At 38.2% G+C, this 24384-nt stretch overlaps 1 protein-coding gene across 1 annotated transcript in view; it reads right to left on the minus strand.

The window, feature by feature from the left end:
* Nucleotides 1–24384, minus strand: part of LOC311081371 (protein NLRC3-like) — a gene marked incomplete at its 3' end in the record, with an annotated part of 325193 nt that overhangs the window by 282385 nt on the left and 18424 nt on the right. The window contains exon 6 of the mRNA XM_084111912.1: nucleotides 9872–10045. Within this exon, the coding sequence (XP_083968038.1) occupies nucleotides 9872–10045 (174 nt within the window). The remainder of the gene's footprint in view (nucleotides 1–9871; nucleotides 10046–24384) is intronic.

Consider the following 24384-nt stretch of genomic DNA (forward strand, 5'->3'; position numbering starts at 1 on the left):
AATAATCCTGACTCCAAAATGTTTTTTTTTTTAATCTATTACTGTATTGGTCTGAATATAAGGATAATATAATATATTAAGGATAATGTAGCTGGATAATATATCTTATATTAGGACCAATATGGTAATGTTGATCCCTAGATTGTCATTGTCTATTGAACAGAAAAGTCATTGCTAATACTAATATCACTAATTTAGCTATGAAATGTTAACTAGCCTACAGTTGCACATGTGACCCATGTTCTTTTTTTATACTAAAAGGCAGCTTGTTGCAACTGTAATCAGCATTTCATAGCTAAATTAGTAATATAAGTGTTATTAATGAGTTTTCTGTTCAATAACCATGGACAATCTTAGCTCTCTTGAATGTTGTACAATTATTCTTGAAGCTACTAATATTGTAACTGAGTTTTGAAACAATGTATACTTACATTGGCCAGAAATTTGGATTAGTAATGACTTTTGTAGTTTGATATGTATCGACCTTTTCTTCACCTACTCTACACTATTTTATACATAGTGCATTCTTGAACAGAAGTGTCACTTGCCCCTAGTGGTGGCAGTGAAGTGTAGTAGATGAGACTCATTTTCTAAATAAATAAAAAATACAATCAGGAGAGACCAGTGCATGAAGTAAAGATAATTGTTTATTGAACAAATTATGTGATGACAGAAAGTCTTCTTCAATTCAACTTTAAAAATGTGCTCACCTCGAGGATATTTTTGCTGTTCTCGTGCCCAAAATTGCTGAAGTTACATTAAACTACGACTTGATGGCACACACGCAGAAATTAATTTTGCCCAGAGAGAAAGTGAGTGACAGAAAAAGAGTCTGGCATAATGTCTGAACACCATGACGATTTTAATAAATATTACAAAACTACAAATCACTGATAAGAAGTTGAAGTTCTATTAAATCATCTTTATTAGCATCTAGCATTTTGGTAAGAGATTAAATAAATGAAAAACCCGAAATAAAATGCAATACATCTAATAATAGGCCTAATAAATATCAACATTTATAAATTGATTTAATGTCTAATATTGTAAAACCCGACACAGCACAAACAAAATTTTTACCGGCACAAACCAGCACAAACGAAGCACAAACGTACGAGACTATTTTGGGTGAATTTGGAGCATGTGGGGGGCTGGTGACGTCATCAACAATAATTTAATGTCTAATATTTTAAAACCCGACGCAGCACAAACGAAAATTTTACTGGCACAAACCAGCACAAACGAAGCACAAACGAACACAACTATTTTGGGTGAATTTGGAGCATGTGGGGTTCTGAGTGACCTCAGAATGACCTAAAAATATTATTTTAATATCTAAAAAACCGAAACGGCTCAAACTAAATTTTTTTACTGCACAAACCAGCACAAACGGAGCACAAACGATTGAGCATATTTGGGGTGAATTTGAAGCATGTGGGGGGGCTGGTGACATCATCATCTATAATTAAATGTCTGATATTTTGAAACCCGACGCAGCACAAATGAAACCTTTACCGGCACATACCAGCACAAACGAACGAGACTATTTTGGTTGAATTTGGATCATGTGAGGGGGCTGAGTGACCTCAGAATGACCTAAAAATATTCTTTTAATAACTAAAAAACTGAAGCAGCACAAACAAAACTTTTTACAGCTCAAACGGAGCACAAACGATTGAGCATATTTTGGCGAAGTTTTGCGTTGGGTGGGGGGCCAACTTCACGCAAGTGCTTTTGTCTGATATCAGTGAGAGTCACGTCACCTCAGCTAATCCTGCCTTTTTGCCCATTTTCATTGACGACCAGCTCCGCCGACTTTGGGCTTTAAAAAATGCTCTTCAGAAAACTATGGGTGATGTCAAGGACACTACTTCCATATATTTTTTTTTCCAGTCCATGGATTTTGCAAGTGACAACTGTGTAACCAGTTTTAAAGCAATGACAAAAGTTCGAGCATAGCATGCAAACTGTTCTGTCGTTGCTGTACCGACGAGCACAGAACACTATTTGACCCAAAGAAAGAGAAAAAAAACAGCTGTCCTATAAAGACCTCAGGGAACTGTGTAAAACTTGTGTAAAAGTTGTAACAGTTTTACAGTTACATTTTGTACCATTAGCTTTCAGGGCGTGTTACAACTGTTACAAACTGTTACAAAGTTAAATATGACGGTACATGCAAGTGAGATTACTCAATGTAACTCCACAACAAAAATGTATCCACTAACCATTGAAAAGAGTAAAATTATTCCTGCGTTTCGTTATTGCCGGTTTATCCGAACCTATAAAGGATTGGCCCTCTTCTGAACGGAGGCGGAGAGCAGCAACTCAATTGCATTTAAAGGGACACACACAAAAAATGGCGAGTTTTTTTCACACCCAAAAAGGGGCAAATTTGACAAGCTATAATAAATGTTCTGGGGGGTATTTTGAGCTGAAATTTCACAGACACATTATGGGGACACCATAGATTTATATTACATCTTGTAAAAAGTGGCATAATATGTCACAATTTAGCGATACTAAGTCTTAGATAAGGGGGGCCTGTCCGATCTCAGTTTCTGGAACAACCTGCTTCAAAGCTGGAATGGCATATCTTTTTTCTATAATGGCATTCCCGAATCGTCCATAGCTTTAGACCTATTTACTGATGCCGCTTCCTCTTAAGGGTCATCACATGCGGTCTTAATGCACATTAGACTTATGCGACTCTCCGAACTAAACCAAATTATACATTACTCACATCCTCTTTCGCTAACACTAAAGATAACTTTGTTACTAGCAAGAGTAAGGTAAGTTCACCACATATCATAAACCTTGCCTATAAAACCTCCTTAGGCAAGTATACTATCTATACAAACTCTGGTTTTGGTGGTAGTTTCCCTTACTTATTTACTTCACAACCTAATTAGGCCTATCGAGGCTATCTCATGCACCCAAGTTACCTTCTCCTCAACACGGCCTAACGTGGCCTCCTTTTCGTGACCAATGCGGTTTGATATCACGTCATTCATTAAACACTTCATTCATTGACCTCAAATCTAGCCAATAACCACTGGAAATATGGAGTATTTAAGCCCGGATAACACCCATTATAACGTTCGCAGAAACTGACGCTGGTCTTTCTGGTAGAACTACTTTTCCTGTGCGTTTACTGAAAATAATTGCACACCTTAGAATGTTCATCAACCAATCAGAATGAAGCATTCAACAGCCCGTGGTATAACTAGAGCTAAACCTCTAAAAATTCTCAATAAGACCTTTATGAAATGTAGTAAAATGTAGTAAAATGTAGTAACTGGTTTGTAATAAGTGTAGATTGTAATGCTGTTTTTTGAGTTGTTTAATCAAAACTCTTCCTGCTCTACATACTTGAGTTTATCCAGTTTATCAGTGAGCAGCTTGACTCCTGAATCTCCTGGGTGATTGTAGCTCAGATCCAGCTCTCTCAGGTGTGAGGGGTTTGAACTCAGAGCTGAAGACACATAACCACAGCCTTCCTCTGTCACCATACAGCCAGACAATCTACAAAGACATACAGCAACATTCCACATGACATTAGTTTGGCATTCACAAACTGCATAGTTTGTATTTTCAGCTGTTATTTTCTGTAGATTCTTTCTTAAAATTAACAAAAACATTAATTAGCATAGCATTAATTATGATCATGCTTTTCTCACGGTTGTCATAGAAGTCACACTACCAGAATTTCATATGAGGTCAAATTTTATCGCAATAGTCAATGATTGACCATTTTAATGTATTATTACATGTAATATTAGTGAACAAACATTTCAAATTTTGACCTAGGAGCAGAGGAATATTTTCAAGGGTTCACAAAATGTGTCCCTGACAGCCTAATTGTGGCCAAAATCTTACAGTATGAACCAGGCTTTAGGCAGGTCACTCCACTAGCAGGGAACAGTAAAGGTAAAGGGCACCTAAGTAGTGAGTTTAGGTATAGGGGTGAAACTCTAAAGTGACATTTTTAATTTCTCTCACCATAATTATCTCATTAACTTCTACACTGCTTCTTTGTTACTTTTTTAACACTCTGAATGTGGATTATATAAACACTGAGCAGTGTACATTACTGGGGATTTTTATGCGAGGAATCATCCTGGATAAGATCGATGTTCAAGTAAGATTTTTGCACCAGAATGCAGGTAGCAAGGTCAAGCCCCAGAGATGATGTTAATTGGTGTGGTGATGAATATTGGTATTGAATGCATTATTTTTTTATTTCAAATGTCATTTGCAAAATGGTCAATTACATCCCTGCAAATGTTGTTTTTGTCTCTTGTTCTGGCATTCCATTGAGAGCAGATTTGTTGACAAAATGTCATCATTATTTATTGTGATAATATATTTTTATATTAATTGTTTAATGGAAAACCATTTACCTCAGTGTCTGTAGCTTACAGTTTGGACTCTTCAGTCCAACAGAAAGAAGCTTCACTCCAGAATCCTGCAGGTCATTGTTACTCAGGTCCAGCTCTCTCAGAAAGATGTTTGAGGATTGAAGAACTGAAGACAAATTCTCACAACACTGAGCTGTGAGATTACAGCTATGTAACCTGTGTGGAGAACAAAACAAACAGCAATATTAATTTGTTTTTCATGTAGGGTTTATAACAGGGGTTCTCAACTCAGGCCCTTGAGATCCACTCTCTGGCAGAGTTTAGCTCAAACCCTTATCAAATACTCCTGAACAAGCTAATCAAGGTCATCTGGATTACTAGAAAGTTGCAGTCAGGTGAGTCTGATCAGGGTTGGAGTTAAACTCTGCAGGAAAGTAGATCTTGAGGGCCTGAGTTGAGAACCCTTGGTTTAGAGAAACTTGTTCATGCTTTCATCACCAGCAGGGTGGATTATTGTAATGGACTCCTCACTGGCCTTCCCAAAAAGACCATAAGACAGTTGCAGCTCATACAGAACGCTGAGCAGAACCAGAAAATATGAACATATCACACCAATCCTCAGGTCTTTACACTGGCTCCCAGTTAGATTTAGGATTGATTTTAAAGTATTATTACTGGTATATAAATCATTCAATGGCCTAGGACCTCAATACATTGCAGACGTGCTCACTGAATATAAACCCAACAGATCACTCAGATCATTAGGATCACACCAGCTAGAAACACCAGGGGTTCACTCTAAGCATGGCGAGTCTGCTTTTAGCTATTATGTTGGAACCAGCTTCCAGAAGAGATCAGATGTGCTCCTACAGTAGTCACATTCAAATCCAGACTCAAAACACTTCTGTTTAGCTGTGCATTTACTGAATGAGCAGAAAGTGATGCATAAGGATGTAGTGTAACAACAAATTATAATTTTTTCCAAAGTGTTGACAACTTAGTGTTAACTAATTATTGTTATAAACAGGTACTACCAACACAATATTAGTGCATTCCTGGAACTGGGCGTCGTTACACTACATCCTTATGCATCGCTTTCTGCCAGGACTTTTACGTGCTTTTCTCAACTCAGTGGAGTGATGTCGGTGTCCGGGTTAGAAGTAGCATGAGCCGTCAGGCAAGTGTTATCTAAATAAACTCCTGATGTACTTAAAAACTTTCCAATGCCTCATTTTAAAAACTTTCCAATGCCTCATTTTATGAGTACAGAACCTATGTGTACTACTGTAGAAGTTTGATACCATTCTGGGCATTATTTTTGGGGTAATTTACGAGGTACAAATACAAGGGGTGGGGGGGGGGTTGGCTCTAGGTCATAGTGCAAAGGACCCTAGGTTGATTTTACTCTGAATAAGTAGGGATGCACCGATGCCTCTTTTTCCAGAACGATACTGATACTTTTGATTTGGTTCTTGCCGATAACGATACCTGTATTTTCACTACATTTGTAACTTTTTAATATATTGGGTAGAGAAACCAAAAGAATATTAATCAAATTAGTTGGCTTAATTTGTTTAGTAAATATATATTTCCTTCAGTTATTTTCATGCTTAACCCCCTGAGGTCGACAATCGCGCCGGCGCGATAGGCTCGCTTTTTTTTTATCAGTTTAAACGAGATTAATTTTGCTCTGTTGACTTTGGTATTACAAACAAGTTTCATACATAAATCGATTCTGTTAAATGTGTATTTTTTTTGTGCATACTCACAATAAAAACAAAGTGTTGTGCTTTTCGCCAAATAAACAAAAATAAACACAAAGCGAGTTCTGCCTTCTCTCTGCCAGTGTAGTCCATTCTGAAACGTGTCCGAAAATGAACAATAACTCAGCGAATACTCAGTCAAACAGGCATACAGACACACAGGCATGAAGCTTGAATTCTCTTCTTTTAAATGAAGTAATTTATATAAAAAACAAATATTCTCATCTTGTGAAATCTGTACTAAAAGAGACTGATTCCAGTCGAGCTCATTAGAGCTTATTCAAATGTAATGTGACCACGCCCCGGAGAGCGCGCGCTATTCAAACGCAAATGTATGAGGCAATCCATGCAAACCTGTGAACGCCTCCATATCAGCTCGAGAAAACACAAGTTTAATCAGATCATTGTAGCCTACTTGTTTACACCGTCTCGCAGCGCTGTGAGGAATAATAATAATGGAAAATTATTATGGTGAGAAAACCTCAGAAGTGCGGGTATTTCGAGGAGCAAGGATCCGACTGAGCTGAGGAATACTGTAGTAAGTTTTTTTCCTTCTCAAGTGAATTGCATTTCTGTGTGTGAATGAATGAACGGCAGAGATGCGCGCTGTTTACCACAGCTCGCAAAAAGACAGTTTAAATTTAAATCGCGTTTCTGTGTGAATGAATGATGATGTTTTAGCAAACTGTATTGCTATACTGAGATGAGTAAAAATCGAATGAAATATGTTGAAATAAAATGTAGGCTATTTTGCAACGTATTAAACTGCAAATTAACATTTATATGCCCTAATATTTCATAAAAACAACGTTACAGTCAGGCGAAATATGAAAGACAACATTTTGTTGACTAGATTTGGGTACAGTTTTTACTGTAGAATATACTGCCACATCAAATAAGCTTTTGTTTAGCAATTTCTGCTCATATGTTATATATAACTGTCTAACTGTCAAAAATAAAGTCATCAACTAAGATGTTAGCTGTTCCAGTGTTGGCTATATTCAAACTAATGAATACATATGATAAAATGTAGGCCTATAATCATTTTTTTTTTTTTTTCAAAGAAAGAGTACACTTGAAATATTGTTGAAATTGTAATTATTGTTGTAATTGTAACCTTTTAAATAAAATAGCAAAACATATTTACAAGATAGATGTAAGCAAAATCTTAAATGGTCAATATAAGTCTTCTTCTAAATATATCTTTTGTCCTTGCACTGTGGCTCAGTCAGTGTCACACCTGAATGAATGGCTCATTATGCAGAGTCATTACAAATAATGGGTGGGACATTGTATTCTCAGGTGTAAACCACTCCTCATTCACGCCCCCCTCGCATATTGGCTTTCCAAGCAAAACCTGTTTTACACCATTTAAATCAATGTATTGTTTTATTTGAACAATTAGGCAGGATGATTTTCACATCATTTTGAAGCCCGAACTCGAAGCGACAACATCCATTAGTCAAAAATCTTGTGGACAAACATTTTGTATGAGTTTTGTGGTCTTATTTCAGCAACTTTCATTTATATTTTTTTTCAATAACCACGCATAAACATTATTCTCTTAAAAATTCAAACATATACATGCATCTTGAGCACATATTATGGTAGCCCTGTTTGTGCTATATAGAGTGAATTTACACCTTTGCCATTAACATGTTTATAAATAACTGAAAAAAACACAAATGTCAGAGCATGTCAGAACACCTCCAGGGCCCAGAAAACCCCTCAGACCCCAGAGGGTTAAGCATGTTAAAATGTATTGTATGAGCTTCTGTTACCCTCACTGTTCTTTCTATTGCTCTATCATATTTTATCTTTCTTTTAATAGCACAGCACATATTTAGAGCCGCTCCAGCAGGGCTCAGTGCTGAGGATTGGGTCAGTGGTTAGAATTTTTAGATACTAGTGACACATCACAATTCTCCATTCCAATTTTGATACCACATCAAAACTACTAGCCAAATAATGTAGATTTAAAACATAATTAAAGACAAGTAAGAAGTTCGTAATAAAATAAGAACAAATAATCAAATTAAAAATTGCACAAATATATACTATTCTGCCCTCGCATGTACGACGTCTGATTTGTACAGCTAGACAGATAGTTAACAGCAATGAAGAGAAACTCCAGAAGTCTTGTTGAGGATTGATGTTTTATCTTTTGTTCTCTTTTCTTCCTCAGTTTTATTTCTCAAGTTTTTTTTATTCTCTATGTCAACACTTTAAACAATAAACTACAGATGTTCTTACTGCATAGAAATTAAACAAACATCCTCAGTAACACCAAACTATCTGCTAGACTGTTACATGTATAATCTATATGAATCAACAGATGTAAATAAATCAACTAATTAATCTGAGGCGACGTGCCGAGGCTCGTTGCTGAGCAGATAAATCAGTGAGTCAGAAAACAAAAGGCTTCAATCTAGAGCATATGCGATGAAACTGATAGTCACGAACGTAATAACACACATTACTTGATGTAAACATATACATCATACAGAAACCACAATTCTGACAAAAAATTACTTACAGACAAAGATTTGACCAAACTCTGTAATGACGCAGACTCGTGGGTGATTTCAGCACTGTTGCTTGGCTCGAACACTAAGTCCGTCACTAAAACAGGTCCGACTAGGAAACGAACTAAACGCCGAAGGGCGGAACATATACAATAGAACAAAGAAAGGCAACAAATTAAATAAACAGTTGTTTTCGGGTTTTTCAGGTAGGTCTAACAATAGTTTTCAGGTATATAATTTGATTAAAGTAATCAAATGTGAAATAATACTGCATATTCATCACTGTATAAATTAAATATCAATTAATATTTTATAAAGTTAAAAAGTTATTTAGTCAATAGCAGGGAGTGATTACTTTGTGTTTGTAGTTTGATTAACAATCAGAAACATTAGGCTTTTATTAGGCCGCTGCAGACTGAATGCACACCAATATAGCCTGCTGTACTGTATATGCGTTTTCTTTGATTACGCATATTAAGATATAACCAACTATGTTTACCAGGATGCTTGCTAAGATGGATGTTTTACAGAATTTGATGTGAATTTGTCCATTTAAGCGCAAGACATGAAAGAGAATTCAATTCAATTCACACACTGTCTGAGGCACTTTCAGGGTGCGCTTTGGATGTTTGCGTTCATTAAATTCCTTGACCTGCAAATGTCCTGTAATAATGTAGGGAACCACTCATTATACATAAATCATGTAACAGTTCATGTTTTACTTACAAATATGATTTAGTTTTTATCCAAATGACACGTGTGCTGAGTGAACGATCAGCAACCAAGAGCATACAAAAGAAGTGCTCTCTCTCTCTCGTCAGTTAATGTTAGTAATACATGCTTCGTTTTACTTTCTTTGCCATTTATATATATGACCAAACTACAAACTTTCCACTGATGTCTGTGAAAAAGGGATGCGCTCTAGGGATAGGCGTTACTATATTTTGTTAAATATTTCACTAATTAGATACATTACTTCATAGACTGTACCCAGAAAAGTGTTATATAAATGTAACAAATTAATTCTCCTTTATTCCCATTATACTCTCTGTTGTAACTGAAGACAAACTGAAGACAAACTCTCACAAGACTGAGCAGTGAAATTACACATGGGACATCTGAACAAGAAAATCACAGTGTAATTGCATACAGAATAAATCTTAGCAGAGTTACTTTTACATAATCAATGCAAAATAAAATCAAATGTAAGTATTTGAATTCAGACCTCAGTGTCTGCAGGTGACAGTTTGGACTCTTCAGTCCAACAGAAAGAAGCTTCACTCCTGAATCCTGCAGGTCATTGCTACTCAGGTCCAGCTCTCTCAGGGCGGTGTTTGAGGATTGAAGAACTGAAGACAAACTCTCACAAGTTTGAACAGTGAGATAACAGCCATGTAATCTGTGTGGAGAACAAAACAAACAGCAATATTAATGTGTTATTCATGTAGGGTTTATAACAGGGGTTCTCAACTCAGGCCCTTGAGATCCACTTTCTGGCAGAGTTTAGCTCAAACCCTTATCAAATACAATGGAAATTACACATGGGACACCTGAACAAGAAAAGCACAATGTAATTGCATACAGGATAAATCTTAGCAGAGTTATTTTTACATAATTAATGCAAAATAAAATCAAATGTTAGTATTTGAATTCAGACCTCAGAGTCTCCAGCTGACAGTTTGGACTCTTCAGTCCATCAGAAAGAAGCTTTAGTCCTGAATCCTGCAGGTCATTGCTACTCAGGTCCAGCTCTCTCAGTGCGGTGTTTGAGGATTGAAGAACTGAAGACAAACTCTCACAAGTTTGAACAGTGAGATTACAGTTATGTAACCTGTGTGGAGAACATAACAAACAGCAATATTTATGTGTTATTCATGTAGGGTTTATAACAGGGGTTCTCAACTCAGGCCCTTGAGATCCACTTTCTGGCAGAGGTTAGCTCAAACCCTTATCAAATACACCTGAACAAGCTAATCAAGGTCATCTGGATTACTAGAAAGTTGCAGTCAGTTGAGTCTGATCAGGGTTGGAGTTAAACTCTGCAGGAAAGTGGATCTTGACCCTTGGTTTAGAGACACTTGTTCATGCTTTCATCACCAGCAGGGTGGATTATTGTAATGGACTTCTCACTGGCCTTCCCAAAAAGACCATAAGACAGTTGCAGCTCATACAGAACGCTGAGCAGAACCACAACATATGAGCACATCACACCAGTCCTCAGGTCTTTACACTGGCTCCCTTTAGGATTGATTTTAAAGTATTATTACTGGTATATATATCACTCAATGGCCTAGGACCTCAATACATTGCAGATATGAATATAAACACTGAATATAAACCCAACAGGTCACTCAGATCATTAGGATCACATCAGCTAGAAACACCAAGGGTTCACTCTAAGCATGGCGAGTCTGCTTTAAGCTATTATGCTGGAACCAGCTTCCAGAAGAGATCAGATGTGCTCCTACTGTAGTCACATTCAAATCCAGACTCAAAACACTTCTGTTTAGCTGTGCATTTAATGAATGAGCACTGTGCCGCTGTTCGTCTGACTGTTTGTACTGTACTGTATTTTATTTTTTATTCTAAACTGTTTTAATTATTCTTATTTCTTTTGATTAATTTAATTATTCTATTTAAAGCACTTTGAATTACCATTGTGTATGAAATGTGCTATATAAATAAACTTATCTTGCCTATAATCTGAAGCACACATAGCACACATAAAATCCCCAGAGTAAAATGAACACTGCTCGTATGTTCTCTGTTCTGAACACTATTCATATGTGTCCACTGTACAAACTACAACTGACTTACAGCTACACAGCCTAAGATGAAATCAACTAAATATAAAATAAGACATTATCCCCTGGTTTCACAGACAGGGCTTAAGACTAGTCCTAGACTAAAATGTAAGTCTGAGCTGTTTCCACTGAAATAAACTTGCACTGACTGATCTTAAAAATATATCAGTGCCTTTTTAGTTTTAAGATGCACATCGGTAATGTTTTTTTCTAAGCATGTTTATAAAAATTACTTAAATGTCCTAATTGATCTATGGTCTAATCCTGGCTCAGTCTAAGCCCTGTCTGTGAAACCAGGCCTAAATCTCTCAACATCTCGCCAGAGGATGATTAAACATCCACTAACCAGGGGGATTTTAATTTTTAACCATGACAATGACATATCCAGAGCCGGTCCTCCCTATATGCAAAGTACGCAAGTTGCCCGAACCACCAGTGGCCCCCTTGCTCTCAAAGATGATTTCATGACTAGGTGTTACGTTCTCCTCCCAGTCTAGGGGTCAGGAGGGAAAGTAACAAAGAAAAAAGATATGATAAAAAAAGGTAACGAAGAGACGTAAAATTACGTGGAGAACACACTTCAGCCTCAGTCCCAGAGTGAAAGCAAACACAACTTCAACTACATTTCCCAGATAATCCAAAATGAGCAAAGCTAATAAGATTTTTATACAATACCTTTTAATTACCCACAGGTAGAGAAATCAACACTAGAAAGCAAACTTCTTAGCACTTCTCAATCACTTCTTAGCACTCAACAAATGAGTATAGGTCCACTCCTAACTCAAGGATAAGCACAGTTCTCACAAAATACACAAGCACAGTTCTCACAAAATACACAAGCACAGTTCTCACAAAATACACAATCTCAGTCTGAGGCTGGGGGAGAAGTGTTCCTCAGCACAGACTCCTCTGAGTGCTGCATTAATACTCCTCTGCTCAGACTCAGGCATGCTCACAACGAGTTGCAGAGCACAACACAAGCATTTTCTCACAACAGATTATATTAAAGACCCTGGGACGTAACACTAGGGCTCCACGATTAATAGAATTTTCATCTTTGATTTTGTCTTCGAACTTCGATTATGAAAACACCAAAAATATGTCAAAATTCCTGTCTCTGCGAGTGTCCTCAAAACACGTCACTTACAGATGTGGCCATTAATAATGCACACTTTTTCCCACAATATCATTCATGCCGAATGCTGCTGAATCCTGTCAGCACATTTTTTAGAATTTAAATAAATGTATTCACAGAATATCCACCAGATGGCGCATGGAACAACATAGCCTACTGCATCTATCTACAGGCCAGACCAAATTGCAATTTGCAATTATTCGTCTTTGACCGATTGTTAAATATGCTTATAGATTATTACAGTACGTTGCATTTTAAAAATAGAATTAACATAATTATCAGTGTCTGATAAATTAACTGCAAATAATGTTGTCACTGTGGGAAAATCACACTAAAATAGGCCTATACAGTAGACTGTCAACCATATAATATGATGTGCAGTTTCTCCAAACACAATATTTTTTATGTAGGCTATCTATGAATCAACATTAATAATCATTATTACAATATCAAATGATATCAAATATTATATTTGTGATAATATCTTAGTTTTTCATATGTTGAGAGGTGATACAAATATTCACGTCTTGAAACAGAATGAAAATGGACCGGGTTGTGCTGCGTCATACGGAGAAGCCATTCTGCCAATTCGGCCCATATTGGTTTGCCCTTCAGGGCAGCGCACAGGTCACGTGACTGAAAACTATGAACAGACTGAGTGGGCGCTTAGTAGAAGAAAGGAAAATAAATTGATAAGTTGTTCTGAGAGAAACGAATAAAGAAGAAATTTGTGTCCATGAACACGCATCAATAATACATTTCATGACTGTGGCACAGACTGCCTTGAGATCAGGTTGAAAATTTAGGCAGAGACTTCTGCGTTATCTTAAAAACTTTGTTCATTGTATTCATTGTATTTCTATAGGGGTAACACTTTAGAATAATGGTCCGTAGTTAACAAGTAACTATGCAGGAAGTAATAGGTAGTACTGCATTAACACCGAACTTAATACTATTAACTAATATGGAAGCAATATTAACTAAGCAGTAAGTAATATCTAATTTAGTACAAAGGTAGTTCCTTGGTAGGTATTTGATTATTACTAAAGAAATGTATCCTCACTGAGAACTACTTGTGAACTAAGAAAGAATAACCAATTAATTACTAATCACAAAAGTAACATGTCTAAAAAGTGAACAATTGTGGGGTTTTTTTTAACTCTTAACATGGTCATAACATTTCAGAAGCTTGTGCCTCTAATGGGTTCTTAGTGGAAACCAGTTTATGAATATTATATTCCCCCAAATACATTAGCTACAGGTTGAGATTGTGACTACTACTCTTGCCAAAGGATGGACACATGTTCTCTGTTTATTTCAAACTTAAACATAGAATAATACTAATCATGATAATTTGTTTAAAATTTTAAACAATTAGGAAGTGATGCTGACACTCATGATTGGATTAGTTTACTATTATGAGCTCTATTGAGTGTCAGTTCAATATGTCTCAGACTCCAAAGACCTACCTTTATGTTACAGTAGCCGCCAGAGGAGGACTTCTCTTTAGGATATGAATATAAACATTGATGTTCTCTTGTCAAAAACAATTTGCATCCTTAATGAAGAAATTGGCTGCATTTATGTTGCGATAATGTGCAAAACCACATCTTCCAGATTACAATGTTTGTTAGAATATTACTAGTGCCTGTACAGTATGTGTTAAATATAAAATTAAATAACTTGTATTACTTGTGAAAAACATGCTAACTCCTCACTAATTACTCAAGCGTTACCTTGTTATCCCGCAGGAACTACTAGTGATGTGGCCCATTATTTTAAAGTGAAAAACATGCTAACTCCTCACTAATTATTCAAGCGTTACCTTGTTATCCCGCAGGAACTACTAGTGATGTGGCCCATTATTTTAAAGTGAAAAATATGCCAACTCCTCACTAATTACTCAAAATTAATGTTTAGACTCTATTGCATTCAATTGTCTTATCAATTAAATTTTCAGTCACATTTATTAATACAGTTTAACGTTACTCATAAATAATAACATTTCGCTCTGTTCATGCCTTCTGCTGCAAATTCGTTTCGGATGATTAGCCTATATGGTGTTAAACAAGAATACACTTTAAAACCTTAAAAATACCTTCTTTAATCGTTTAACCATTTTGTGTTTTATTTACTGTGAGACACAAAAGGTATTTTCTCCTATAGACCCATAATACACTAAAACACAACATAAATTCACAAAATATATCAATTTTATTAGCCTGATGTAATCCAAATCTTTAGAATCCATACGTTGTTTGCAAGAAACAGATCCAAATTCAGCCCTTTATCCAGTGATCTTCATCTCCATTTCCGCTTCTCCCGAAACGTTACGACATGTTTTATGGCAGTGATATCAGACGCTTATTGGCTCTCGCATGCTTCGTCACAGATTACGACATGCCGTGTTTAAATTGGTGTACTATATTTGAATTGGAGAAGCGCGCGCGCCTTCACAGAGCGAACAGCGAACCGAAACCGGATTAACATTTTCATGGATTAATAACTTATATTCTGCTCTGTAACGTTACCTCATACAATACTGCCAGAGAGGACTGCGACACATCGTCATGTGAACAACTTTTGGTACCGGTTTTGATATTTTCTCAATAAATAAATGATTGTGATTATACCTGTCTGTTGTTTTTCTTTATAATTCTAGCCTACGTAACGTTAACTTAGTTTACAGAAATTGTTAGGGGTAACATAGGGGTAGGATTAGTTTTACTATGTTTTAATGCTATTTTGTTAATAAAACTGCCATTTCCCTACACATATCCATTAAGTTTTATCCTTTTAATTTTGTCAATAAAGTGAGTATGTTTAGGTGTGGGAGTAGGGTTAAGAGATCTTACATTTATAATCTATAAAATGGTAAAAGGGAAATTATACAGATATCGTTATGATATGAAATATTAGTAAATAGTTTACATTTTTTAGCTGTAAAATCGTAATAATGTTACGTTTAAACGTTGCAGATACGTCCATATTAACGTTATACGTTTCAGCATCGAAACGTACAAAAAAAGTATGTTTTCTATCTTTGAGAAAATTACGTATTAATGCCTACGTATTACAATGAGACCAGGCTGTAGTAGTTAACAAGGGATACCAAGGTAACGCTTGAGTAATTAGTGAGGAGTTAGCATGTTTTTCACTTTAAAATAATGGGCCACATCACTAGTAGTTCCTGCGGGATAACAAGGTAACGCTTGAGTAATTAGTGAGGAGTTAGCATGTTTTTCACAAGTAATACAAGTTATTTAATTTTATATTTAACACATACTGTACAGGCACTAGTAATATTCTAACAAACATTGTAATCTGGAAGATGTGGTTTTGCGATTATCGCAGCATAAATGCAGCCAATTTCTTCATTAAGGATGCAAATTGTTTTTGACAAGAGAACATCAATGTTTATATTCATAGCCTAAAGAGAAGTCCTCCTCTGGCGGCTACTGTAACATAAAGGTAGGTCTTTGGAGTCTGAGACATATTGAACTGACACTCAAGAGCTCATAATAGTGAACTAATCCAATCATGAGTGTCAGCATCACTTCCTAATTATTTAAAATTTTAAACAAATTATCATTATTAGTATTATTCTATGTTTAAGTTTGAAATAAACAGAGAACATGCGTCCATCCTTTGGCAAGAGTAGTAGTCACAATCTCAACCTGTAGCTAATGTATTTGGGGGAATATAATATTCATAAACTGGTTTCCACTAAGAACCCATTAGAGGCACAAGCTTCTGAAATGTTATGACCATGTTAAGAGTAAAAAATAAAAAAAAAACACAATTGTTCACTTTTTAGACATGTTACTTTTGTGATTAGTAATTAATTGGTTATTCTTTCTTAGTTCACAAGTAGTTCTCAGTGAGGATACATTTCTTTAGTAATAATCAAATACCTACCAAGGAACTACCTTTGTACTAAATTAGATATTACTTACTGCTTAGTTAATATTGCTTCCATATTAGTTAATAGTATTAAGTTCGGTGTTAATGCAGTACTACCTATTACTTCCTGCATAGCTACTTGTTAACTACGGACCATTATTCTAAAGTGTTACCTCTATAGGCTATGTTGATGAATAGTATGTTAACCCTCTGAGGTTGGCAAACACGCGGGCGCGTTTTGCTGGATTTTCTCCACATTGTAGCACTATAAACTTAAATTACTCCGTCATTTATGGTCATACAGAAAAAAGAAATATAAAAAAAGAATCTGTGATATTTCTACTTTTGTATGTGTCCACTTACAATCAAATCAAAACATTGTGCTTTTGTAAAATAAAGAAAATAAACAGGGTGTGCTTTCTGCCTCTCCGTCGCGGTGAACTTTTTTTTCTTGAGCACGTCTATAAACTGAAACAAAATTCAGCGAATACTTGTCACACATTTATGAGCCATATACCTTTATAAACCTTTAAGTGTGTACTTTTAAATGATCGCCCAGGTGAAAAAGACGTACTGTTAAATGTATTAAAAATGCATTAAAGTATATTTGTATTGTACTAAAAACATACTCAAGTACATTTTTTATATATTTAATAGTACGTCTTTTTCACCTGGGCGGATTCAAACTGAAAACAAATATTCTCTGTTTAAGTAATTTGTATAAAACCAACAAGATGTCCAGCTTCTCAAACGCTTTCTAATTATTTTTAATTTGACCACGCCCACTCGCGCAAAAGAGATTCACATGCAAATCTCCACATGGAACGCGCTCGCGCTCATTACCTCAAAAACAAAACACTTCACAAGTCTCTGCTTTTCGTCGAGTTTCAAAGACGCGCCTGAGCTTACATTGGATTTACCTCAGAAGAAGAAAAACGCGATGTGAAGACAAGAACGATGTAAGGTAAGAAATTCTTACATATTAGTTTGTTATTGTTGCATAAATTTTACATTGCAGTTGAACTGTTGCTAGATATATGGTGAATATTATAATATTTAGACCCGTGTTTACTGTTACTGTGTTTGTGGATATCTGCTCAAATGTAGATATGTATATGGTAACCATAATGTTTTATATTTGAGCGCAATCACGTTTGAATGTATCATATTTTGGATCATGATCGTGTTTGAATGTATCATATTTTGCAGCGCGATCGCGTTTGAATGTATCATATTTTGGATCGCGATCGCGTTTGAAAAGCAAAACGCACCAAACGGCTTCATGTTTTTACTATTATCTCATTTCATATCATCATAACGAATGGAAACATTTGAAGTAACATGATAATCAATATATTTTTCTCTAGCTTAGTTGTTACTGAAATCTTTTGGAAGATTTAGACTGCTATAGATTATTGTTATTATTATTTTATCCAGCAACTCCACCGTCCATCTGGTTGTCTAGAGTTCATCTCCTGCCACTGGATATTGGATTCTGGAGTGAAGCTGTGGAGATAGGGTCTGCGCACCCCTCTCTTCACACTAATCCACTCTCTGCGTATGCTATCACTTCACCATACAAGCCCTTCGGCGACAGGGTAAATGTGACGGAGGCAGGTCTTGGATCAGACTGGCAGCCTCTAGCCTGAGACCTGCACGGAGGCGGCACAAGCGTGATGGTCGTTGTGTGGATGGGTTGGAACAGCGTCCACCTTCGGCAGCTTCTTGTGTGACTGAGCAGCCCTCTTCAGGGTTCGCACTGCTCACCCCCAGTCGGGGGGAGGGTCTAGAAAAGGTGACCCAAACATTGCCTGTTCCCTACACTCCTGGGCGGCCCACCGCTGTCGTCAAGGCATCCCATTACGCGGTCGAAAATATAAATCTAAACTATTAATTTTGGCTACATGGAACGTGCGCACACTTCTTGATGTAAAGATTGGAACTGACCGACCCCGCAGGCGCACTGCCCTGGTTGTGAGCGAGCTTAACAAATACAACATCGACATTGCAGCTTTGAGTGAGACCCGACTCGCAGGAGAGGACTCGCTAATAGAAGTCGGGCAAGGATACACCTTCATTGGAAGGGCCTTCCAGAAGATACCCGCCGTTTACATGGAGTAGGTTTTGCCATTAAAAGCAGACTGCTACAGAACATCCCAGAGTCTCCTGTGGGAATCAGTGAGCGGTTGATGACTTGGCGCATTCCCCTTGCGAAGGGTCGCTATGCAACCTTGATAAGCACTTATGCACCAACTCTGGATGCTGAAGAAAGCATCAAAGACGCCTTTTATGAGTCTCTTGACAGAGCTCTCCACAAAGTTCCTCACACTGATAAACTTGTGCTTTTGGGAGACTTCAATGCCAGAGTAGGCACCAGCAACATGCTCTGGCCTGGGGTAATCGGGAAACATGGATTAGGCAACATGAACAGGAATGGCCTGCGACTCCTCTCCCTCTGCTCTGAGCATAAACTGGTCATAACCAACACAACTTTCCAAATGAAAAATAAATACAAAGCATCATGGATGCACCCCAGATCAAAACACTGGCACCTACTGGACTACATTATAACCCGGCAACAAGATCTACATGAAATGTCCATTACCCGAGCAATGCGTGGGGCGGAGTGCTGGACAGATCATCGGCTGATCAGATCCAAGATACACCTAAAGGTCCGACCTCAACACACCAGGCACCAACCCTCAAGACGGCTCAACTCTCGAGCTCTAAAATCCCCTGACATCACTGCATCGTACCGTCGCTGCTTGGCTAATAACCTTTCCTCCACTCTCACTCATCCCCTACACAATACAGCTGAAAGCGCATGGGCTAACCTAAGCTCAGCTATACAACAAGCCGCTTCCGACACAATTGGTTTTACCTCCAAACCAGGGTTTCCGTTGTCCGGTAATTGCCGGACATTGGCTGGAAAAAAAATGAAATGTCCGACAAAATTAAATCTCTCCGGTCAAATTGTCAGATTAAAATTGCCTTATAATCCCGCCCCCCTAACACAATCTGAATTTGAGAATAAGCCTAAAATGTATAAAGCAAAAATACACCAACCTTTGGCTATGTTATAAAGGAACAGGCTCTACCGTTTGAAAGTTATTAAACATTATTACATGGCTTGGTTGAATTCCAATGTGGAATGCAGTCTGTTATTTCTTGATATCAGACCGCTGCGAAGCACTAGCGGCGCCAGGATTTTGAGGTGCACCTCCAGAAAACTGGATGAGCCAGTTAAAATAAGCCAAAAAATAAAAAAAAATAATAAAAACGGGTTCCCCTTCATCTCCGTTTCAGCGCTTTTCTGGGCACTGAGGGCAGTGACTCAGTAGCCTACCTGAATTTAATGCGTATAGGTAAAAAAAAAAAAAAAAACTTAAACAGGATTTTTTTTTGTTGCTTTTTTAATACAATTACAATTTCATTTAATTTATTGTTTAATAAAATTATAGGCCTATTATTTTTAGTTTATTAACAGCAACAACAGCTGTAAAGATGAAGTTGACGATCGCCATCTCCTTAGTGAACGCGCCTAGAGAGAAATGCACATCATGGATTACATAATCAGAGAGTAGCCTATTTCTTTTCGTTTTAAATTGTTAAAAAGACATTTCAAGCTTTTTTAAGATATATTTCATGTCTGTGAGGCCTACGCTGAGTTTCGTTAAATTAGGATGAGATGCGCTCCTGTTCATGAGCAATGCAAGTGACCGCGCGGGCGCCTCCATGATTAGGCCTATCGTCTGCTATATTTTGCTGCTTATTTATTAAATACAGGCAATTGGTTGAATTTTTTTTTTATTAAAATTAAGATACAATTTATACAAAACGAAATTCACTTCAAAAAAGTCATTCTACAAAACCAAACTTAATTAAGTGGTCAAAATCATGTCTGACCCGCTCCATGTCCCTCGATATTGCGCATCCTATCTTACTCGTGCGGTTCACTTTTCATAATCAACATAAATTAAAAAAATAACATTATAATATTTTAACAAATATTAAACTAAATCAGCTCATTTAATGGATACAACACGTATAGTAGACCTAGACTCTCTATTTGTACAAATTGCTGCACATTCATTTTATTCTGAATTTTGCACACATAAGTTGAAAGGCATTTGTTTGTGCATGCATAGCAAAACATATCTGCAACATTTATCAAGTTCACTGATAATTATGCGCGCGTTTATTAATTATTTTCTTAATGAATAATGAAACAAGGACGAAGCATATAAACTGCATTGTTTGTTTAGAATGGAATGGATCGCAAATAGATCCGAATGAAGAAACATACATAACCATAGTAGAAAATGGGTCTCGAGTGTTCCTGCAGAGAGGGGGTTCTCGCTGCAGAATCGGATCAAGACGAAGCAGCAAAGTCGCCTTGCGGAGAACAAGGTTACGCGGCTTATGCGCATTGCAAGTTGTGGAGAGACACTGGGAAGTTCGCTTGAGTAAAAACAATAGGCTTCAGATATTTTATGTGGGGAAGGGGGATTGGTTTGTTTAACTATGAATGTGAAACCATAAAAAACAATTGGCGTTGATTGACGCCAATCGGACGTTCACGTTTTTTTTCCGTTTTTTTATTTGAAAGTTAGGCTAATAAACATGTTGCGTTTGGCCTGATTATGTCATTTTTTAAGTTACATAGCCTTCCTCCAGTTTTCCTCAACTTGACTAATTAAGAGGCGATATTTGACCGGCATATCTTCAAAATGTCCGAAAAACGAAACCTCTGCCGGTCACTTTGACCGGCACCATTTTTTTCTAGCGGAAACTCTGCTCCAAACGTCACCAGGACTGGTTTGACGACAGCTCCCTCGAAATACTCAACCTCCTGGAGGAGAAGCGCAAAGCCCTCTCTGCCCACCTCTCCAATCCACAATCTCCCTCTTTACGCTCACACTGGAGTAATATCCGTGCTGAGGTGCAACGACGGCTTCGTATAATGGAGAATGACTGGTGGCTTAGGAAAGCCCATGAAATACAAGGTTATGCGGACACCAACAACTCTCAAGCTTTTTACGATGCAATAAAATCACTATATGGACCCCAAAAACGCAGAATCACCTCTATCAGATCTACAGACGACACAATTCTGCACAAGGACAAACAAGACATTCTTGAGCGTTGGGCTGAACATTTTAACACCCTCCTTAACCAATACAATCCGACTGACCCCACTGTCCTGCAGCGCCTTCCAAAGCTCCCACCTGTGCATGAGCTAGATGACCCTCCCAGGTTCTCAGAAGTCCTGGCAGCTGTACGAAGCCTCAAGGACAATAAGTCTGCTGGTCCTGATGGAATCCCTGCAGAGGCTTTAAAGAAAGGCGGGTATCTGCTCACCAAAAATCTCCACCAACTTATCCCGATAATATGGGCACAAAAAACTGTTCCACAAGGCTGGAAAGACTGGAAAGAAGGGTGACAAGTCCATCTGTGGAAACAGTCGTGGCATATCCCTGCTCTCTGTGGCAGGGAAAGTATTAACAAAGGTCATGCTGTTTCGTCTTACTAAGCACATCACAGAGATAATCCTTCCTGAGTCACAGTGCGGCTTCAGGAAGGATCGGTCCACCTCCGACATGATCTTTGTACTACGCCAATTGCAGGAGAAGGCCAGAGAACAGAACAAAGACCTGTTCATTGCCTTCATCGACCTGGCAAAGGCTTTTGACACCATTGACCGCCAAGTCCTTTGGGTCATTCTGGAGAAGTTTGGGGTGCCACCAAGGTTTCTGGAAATCCTGCAACAGTTTCATGATGGCATGCAGGCTTGTGTGATTGTGGGTACATCTCAATCCCCCTCCTTTCCTGTGCAGGTAGGAGTGAAACAGGGGTGTGTACTGGCTCCAGTGATCTTCAATCTCTTCCTGGCAGCAGTCACCCTCCTCTCCCGCAATTCCCTCAGCCCCGACGATGGTGTTTGCCTACAGTTTCGTCTGGACGAGAACCTCTTTAACCTTCGCCGCCTGCAAGCCATCACCAAGACCACCACCACCACAATTCATGAACTGCAATACGCTGATGACTGTGCCCTCCTAGCCCATAGCCCTATCGCACTGCAGCACACACTGGATGTTGTATGCAAAGTCTACCAAGCTTGTGGCCTACAAGTCAACATCAAAAAGACTGAGATCATTGCACAGACCACGGCCCCCATCCCTACACCTCCTGAATTCTACATCCATGGCACACCAGTAAAGGTTGTACAGCACTTCTGTTACCTCGGAAGTATCCTAACACCCACCTGCCTCATAGACAACGAGATCCAGGCACGCATAAACCTCGCCTCCTCTGCCTTTGGTAGACTTCGATCTCGAGTCTTTGTTAATAAAGATCTCCGTACCTTCACCAAAGCGGCCGTCTACCAGGCAGTCTGCGTTTCCACCCTGCTGTTCAGTGCACTCCGTTTTCTTGGACTCCCTACCGCAGGCATATTCGGTGTCTCGAGGGCTTTCACATCAGATGTCTCCAGCGCATACTAGGTGTCACATGGAAAGACAAAATCCCCCACGCGGACATCCTACAGCGCACCAACTCCAGCAGCATGGAGGCAACCCTTGCTAGGCGGCAACTGCGATGGGTTGGACACGTTATCCGCATGCCCTCCCACCGCCTACCCCGGCAGGTCCTCTATGGGCAGATATACGCAGCCAACAGGAGACCTGGGGGTCAGAAGCGTCACTACAAGGACCACCTCAAGTCGACCCTGAAAAGCTGCAGTATCAACCCTGGAGTCCTGGAAACAACAGCTGCCGACCGCCAGGCATGGAGCTCTGCATGTGGTCTGGGGGCCCAACTGATCGAATCACAGCGTACCCAACACAGAACTGTGCTACGTCAGCACAGACACCAACGCGCCCAGCCACAACTATACCCATCCTCAGATTCAGCACTCACATGCCCCGACTGTGGCAGGACATGTGGCTCCCGGATTGGGCTTTACAGCCACCTTCAATGGCACCGCCGACAGCAGCGGCTGCCTTAACACTCCAACAACGCATCCTAGAAGTGAATTTTAAAAAGCCATTTTAACCAGAAAAATCTAAAATGTATTCCCAAAATCGTGCAGGCCTTTCTCTTGATATCAGTATGTTCACTTTTTTTTTTCAGGGCCCAGATGCCACTGAGTCCTGCTGACTTCAACATTCACATGAGTCTCAGTACATGAACATGGTAAAGTGAAAATCAAACACCTTCTAAATGAAAGGTATGTACAATGTTTTTAGGTATGGCACAAAGGTCTCTGTCTTTGGATCATTGTTTTCAATAAGTGCTTTTTTGGCATTTGTTGTGTATCTTTGGATTATGTTGTGTTGTAAATAAATCCAAACAATTTAAAGGTTTGTGCAAGGTTGCTCAGAATGACAGGGCCTGATAGCTCCTAATAGGGCCGTTAGGGGAGGGTCTTTGTCTTTCTCAGGTGTGAAAACAATACATATTAATGACCTCCCGCATAAAGCTTTCTCACACAAAACATGTCATAAAAATTTTAAATCAATATATTGTCTTAACTGAATGAGCAGTCAGGGTGATTTTCACATAGTTTTAGAGCAAATATTCTAGGCTACATCATACAATTTTCAAAAGTCTTGTGAAGAAATAATCAGTATGGGTTTCATGGCCTTATTTCAGTGAGAATTTTTTTTTGTATTTTCACAAACCACGCATAAATGTCATTATCTCAAAACTACAAACTTTTACATACATGCTGCTGATATATTATTGTAGCAGAGTTTGTGCTGAATACAGTGTAATTAGACTTTAGCCATGAAAATGTCACAAGTAACAGAAATAACCACAAATGTCAGAGCATGTCAGAACACCTCCAGGGCCCAGAAAACAGCTCAGACCCCAGAGGGTTAATATAATTTGATA

Source organism: Abramis brama (genome assembly GCF_963993115.1).
Source record: "Abramis brama genome assembly, chromosome: 4".
Lineage (NCBI taxonomy): Eukaryota > Metazoa > Chordata > Actinopteri > Cypriniformes > Leuciscidae > Abramis > Abramis brama.